Source organism: Mandrillus leucophaeus, unplaced genomic scaffold, assembly GCF_000951045.1.
Source record: "Mandrillus leucophaeus isolate KB7577 unplaced genomic scaffold, Mleu.le_1.0 Scaffold65, whole genome shotgun sequence".
In the NCBI taxonomy this organism is placed as follows: Eukaryota; Metazoa; Chordata; class Mammalia; order Primates; family Cercopithecidae; genus Mandrillus; species Mandrillus leucophaeus.
The window spans coordinates 6,493,557-6,499,276 of NW_012107030.1; the positions used below are offsets into that span (position 1 = coordinate 6,493,557).

At 38.8% G+C, this 5,720-nt stretch overlaps 1 protein-coding gene across 1 annotated transcript in view; it reads right to left on the minus strand.

The window, feature by feature from the left end:
• PNLIP (pancreatic lipase) overlaps window positions 1-5,155 on the minus strand; it is a 53,981-nt gene extending 48,826 nt beyond the window's left edge. Inside the window, exon 1 of the mRNA XM_012001146.1 lies at window positions 5,104-5,155. Coding sequence (XP_011856536.1) covers window positions 5,104-5,155 — 52 coding nt within the window. The remainder of the gene's footprint in view (window positions 1-5,103) is intronic.
• Between the last annotated feature and the right edge of the window lie 565 nt (window positions 5,156-5,720).

Genomic DNA, 5,720 nt, shown 5'->3' on the forward strand with positions numbered 1-5,720 from the left:
GCGCAGCCCACGTTCCCGCCCTCGCCTCTTCCTCCACACCTCCCCGCAAGCAGAGGGAGCCGGCTCGGGCCTCGGCCAGCCCACAGTGCAGCGGTGGGCTGAAGGGCTCCTCAAGTGTGGCCAGAGTGGACGCAGAGGCCGAGGAGGCACCCAGAGCGAGCAAGGGCTGCTAGCACGTTGTCACCTCTCACTATCTCTCTAAACCTCAGTTTTTCTCTGTAAAGTAAGAACAATAATGGTAACTTCATCACAGTTATTGTGGGGAATATATAAAATAATGCATGTAAGGGCTTATCACAGCCCCTGCTAAATGCCCAAGAAGGGGCAGCTGCTGTAAATATCTAAGGCTGCTTGACTCTGAGGATTTTCTCCTCTGGCAATTACTAAGATTATGCCAAAGGTGGGAGATGCTGATTCCATAAAAGCAGCTCAGCTGTGATGGAGAACGCCTCTTCAGCAAATAACCTGCTAGAAATTATAAATATCAAATATCTCTTCTGGGAGATCTGAAGACAACCAAATTTCCTGAAGAACTGATGAATTTTAGGAAAGCCACAGAGAGATAAGAGACACATTAGCACAGAGAGGAAGTAACAGGAAGAGGGTTACTGGTTCCCGAAGTGCCCCTCATCCACTGGGGATTATGGGAATTGCATCCATGTGATTTTCATCTACAAAGTTGACCTTGTTAGCCAGAGTAGCAGATAACAGGTGCCCCCGGTTGCCTACAGATGGCCCAGGGATTCTGTAGCCCACGCCATTGTAATGTCATTATTGAGGGAATAAGAACCAGAGGGGTCTGACCTCCTTTCCTTCCTTCTTGAGTGATTGACACTACCTGGAGTCCAGCTGGTAGCTCTGCATCTATGAGTGATTGCAGTGGAATCTGGCTGTGAAGAACTACACAATTTCCAGCTCTACAAGTTTAATTCCACTTAAATTACATCATGGAACTGGGGCGTGGATGCAGATGAGGTCCCCAAAGCACTTTTGAGTCTCAGTATTTATGTGTGAAACATGTTCTGGCAACCTCGCTATCGGTATCAGTAAAACACAATCATGCTCCCTATCAAACCTTCAAAACTGGATCCTGTGTTCCCGTACTGAAAACACCTGGGAACCACTCTCCCGGGCGAATATGTAACTATTTGAAGTTAAATGTGCTGCCTGTTCTGCCCTGGGCTGTTAGATGGACAGGCTGTGAGTTGCCTGATGGCCCCATCTGCCTTCCAGCCTCCCCAGGAGAGTGGGAGCACCGTGGTCTCCAATGATGTGAACCTCAGAAGACCAGTGCCCACTTTTGGAGAGTAAACGGTTTCAGAATGTGCCAGAATGAGCCAGTAATAAAATAGTGTATGTAATGGGAACCTCTGGCTCCTTTATTTGCCAAGATAACCTGACAGTAACATCTACGGAGAAATAATGGGATTTGGGTCCAATTAAAGGAAGATACAAACACTCCAACTATTCATTAACCATTTTTCTTCGCAGTCATATGAGAAAATAACAGTACACCTAACTCTTAAGGTAGTTGTCATGGGTTATTATCTTGTCCCTCTGCTATGAAGAAGGAGTTAATTTAATAAGAATCATTGCAGGAACTTGTTATTAGAAAGAATTTCTTCAAGAAAATAATAATGAGAATAATGACTTAACCCCACGAAATTCAAGCATATCTGTTTCTTATAGTAAGTTTAGCTTTTCATTTACTCCATGAGTAAATGAAAACACACCTATTTAATATTTTGGATGAATTACACCAATTTGTCAGAAGTGACACTGGTAACACATGGAAATCAGTTTAAAGATGAGATTAATTGCTTAAGTTGCCTTAGCTATATTTACATTTTAAAAACACAAAAGACTAGTAAATGAGGTCAAATTGGCTTCTGACTGAAGCTAAAAATAGTTGTCATTCACAGTATTTTTCTGTTCAATAATGGGTAAAGTCAGTGCTCCTGGGAGAGTGACTGTATCATTGAGCACACCTAGAGCATTGCTTTAGGAAAAACCCCAGAGAGCAGAGCCTGTGGGTTCCCATGTAACTTGGATAGAGTTACCTGGCAAACACTCATAAGAAATGCCACACTGCCTCCCACCAGCCTTTGCTCCGGCCCACACATGTGTTCATCTTTTTCACCTGAAAAACGCAGGAACCATCTACAAAAGTGGGAAATCATTCAGGACCCAGGTGTTTTCTCCTTTAATACATTTTTGAGGATAAGATAACATTTCATCAATTTTGTACATTCTTACCCACAAAGGTAATCTAACAGTAACAACCAATAATCGGGATAAAAAATTAAATGTCATATTCCTATATATGTAGTCTCTGATACATTTTAATACAGAATCCTAACTAGAAGTTCAACCTGAGTGAGAACTTGAGTACTGAGAATTTTACTGTAATATAGGCATAGATTTTTTTTAAATGAATAATATGTATCACTGGCTATTAAATGTGTAAGCAGCCACTGTTGTCATGCTATGTCCACCTTCTTCCACTAGAGGGCCCCTCAACTAAATACATTGAAAGGATGTGAAATTTTTTTTTTTTTAAATGATGAAAAGATCAATATTCTTTTGAATCAAAAAGGCTTTTGAATCTATACCACTATGGTACATCAGTAGAAAGTTGTCTTACAGAAAAGCATGCAGATATTCGATTAGAGCTTTATAAGGCAGAGAACTATGACCAGAAGACAATGTCAACAAAATAAAAAATAGAAATATACAGTGTTAATGATGAACGGAAACTTTTAAAAGAATAATAACATAACTTACAAACACTCTTACCTGTGTAAATGTTATATTTTAAGGGCAAGAGTCTTATAAGTAATCATAAACATTCTCAGTTTTATAGATGGAGAAACTGAGGCTCAAGGAGGGGAAATAGTTTGCCCAGGACAGGATCACTAGTTACTCTGTGGGGGCAGAGCCAGGCGCCCTAAGCCCCAGCTCCGTGCTTTCTCCACTATTATCTAATATAACAGTACTCTCTATCTCTACCTATCCATCTATCCACCATCTACAATAAGTAATTTTACCTATGATTCTCTAGTCCTGGGAAAAGTCCCATACCACCTGACTTTTGGGTAATACTGCAGGTAGGACAGCCATTTTCTTCACTGTTAGGTGGAACTATGTTCCTACTGCCACACACCTCTGTTCTTCCATGATGTCCCTGGCTTCTCCAAAAAGGCTGTCAACAGGTGAGCCGATGAACAAATGTGGCACATCCATGCAATGGAATAACACACTGCAATACAAAGGCGTGGCCTATTGTGAAATGCAACAGCATGGACAAGTCTTGAAAGCATGATGCTGGGTGAAAGGAGCCAGACATATAAGAATATGCCCCGCAATTCGATTTATCTACAATCCTAGACAATGGAAACGGATCTTTTTGCACCAAAAGAAAATTGAGGTTGCCTGGAACCAGGTGGAGGGAAAAAGTGGACTGCAAAGGGGCAAGAGGAGACTCCTGGGGGTCAATCTCGATCATGGTGATGGTTTCACAGGCTAACACACTGTGCGAACTCATCAGATTGGACACTTTAAATGGGTGCCATTTATTTTAAATAAAGTTTATAACAAAGTTGATTTTAAAAAATAACCCCATGAGGCAGGGGCTATAAAAATCCCTATTTCATAGAAAAAAGCAAATAATAATGGAACATATTTATTAAATGGGAGGATAAGAATAGTATCAACTTAAAAATAATAACATAATACACTAATTAAAATTAAATTATATAACGTGGCACTCGAGTTTACTTATCTAAAGATCTCTAAATATAAAATCTCATTGTCTAAAACCATCTAGATTATTTTTAAATTAACATATTTTAAAATTAAGGGCTAAGTACAGTAAAGTACCTAAATATTAAATGCATCCCTTGATTAATTTCTATGCATGTATACACCCATGTAACTATCACTGAGATAAAGATATAGAAGATTCTAACAATGAGAAGACCTCCTTAGGACCCCTCCCAGTCAGTAACCACCCCCAGGAGTCACTATTCTGAAACCTATATCACCTTTGATTATTACTTTTATCTGTTTTTGAACTTCATCAGATTGGATACTTTAAATAGGTGCCATTTATTTTAAATAATAAAGTTTATAATAAAGTTGATTTTAAAAAGTAACCCCACGAGGCAGGTGCTATTAAAATCCCTATTTCACAGGAAAAAAGCAACTAATAATGGAATGTATTTGCTAAATGGGAGAACAAGAACAATTTCAACTAAAAAAAGAATAGTATCAACACAATAAATCAATTAAAATTAAATTATATAACACAATACTTGAGTTTACTGATTCTAAAGATCATATGATTTCTGCTCTTTTGTGTCTGACAGTTTTCACTCGATATCATGTCTATGAAAATCATTCCTGCTGTTGTGCATATTAATTAGATGCTTCTTCTCGATGCTACGTAGTATTTCATTGCATGAATATACCACAATTTATTTAGCCACCTATTACTGATAGATATGGGTTGTTTCTGATTTTGAGCTATTAAAATAAAGCCACTATAACATTTTTGAACACATCTTTTGGTGACAATGGGATCATAATTTCTGGTGAGTAAATATCAAGATTAGATTGTGGTGTCATAAATTTTTTAAAGTTGCATGTTTAGCTTTTGGTTGATTAGATAAAATATACAGGCATAAAATATAAGACTAATTAGTAGTTTTCCTTGCAAATTGTTTTTGTTATCATTAGGTAAGCAGGCGTTAATATCTTTCCCACACAGGGGTCTTTGGAAAACCTCCCAAAATGAATTTCAAGGATAACAGTTTTCCAGAATGTGACTTTGTCAAATGGTCCATGATGAGTTAAAATGAAGTTCATAGCAGGTATTTCTTCCCCTCTGGCTTTTCTCCCAGGACTCCACATACAATCATCCAAACCAGTGCTTCAACAATTTCACTTCTGCATGGGTGGCAGGAATGCTCTTTTCTAAGGAAGTAAGCTGTTTTTTTCCTGCCACTTCTCAGATCAGTCATACTTTCAGACTCATTTTTACCATTCAAGATAGATGGCCACAGCCATTAATTCATTCAGTTCATTAATTGGCCTAGGCTTTACCTTGAGAACTTAAGGTTCCCGTTGTGGCCAGAAGTTTTTCCTTTTCATCCATGTCTGAGCTTTTCCATCTCTGGCTTGAGTTTGAGGGTTCCCTGGATGCAAGTGCTACTTATGAGCAAAACAATATGAGGAATTCTTTTGAGTTTCTAAAACTATGAAAATAGTTATCAAAGGAAAATACTCAGTATATTCAGTTTTATCCATTAAATAATTTGAAATCATATATTTTGGCACTTTACAAAAGCTTTTAAAAGTTTTTATTTATTTATAATTTTAGAGACAGGGTCTCACTTTGTCACCCAGGCTGGAGTGCAGTGGCATGATCATAGCTTACTGCAACCTCAAACTCTTGGGCCTAGGCAGTCCTCCCACCTCCGCCTCCCAAGTAGCAGGCACGCACTACCATGCCTGGCTATTTTTTTTTTTTTTTTTTTTAGAGATAGGGTCTTGCTATCTTGCCCAAGTTGGTCTCAAACTCCTGGCCTCAAACTCCTCCCGCCCCAGTGTTGGGATTACAGGCATGAACCACTTAACCTGGACACAAAGATTTTTATATAACATCTCTTTCAACACAGACATAAGTACAGGCATACCTTGGAGACACTGGGACCACAGCA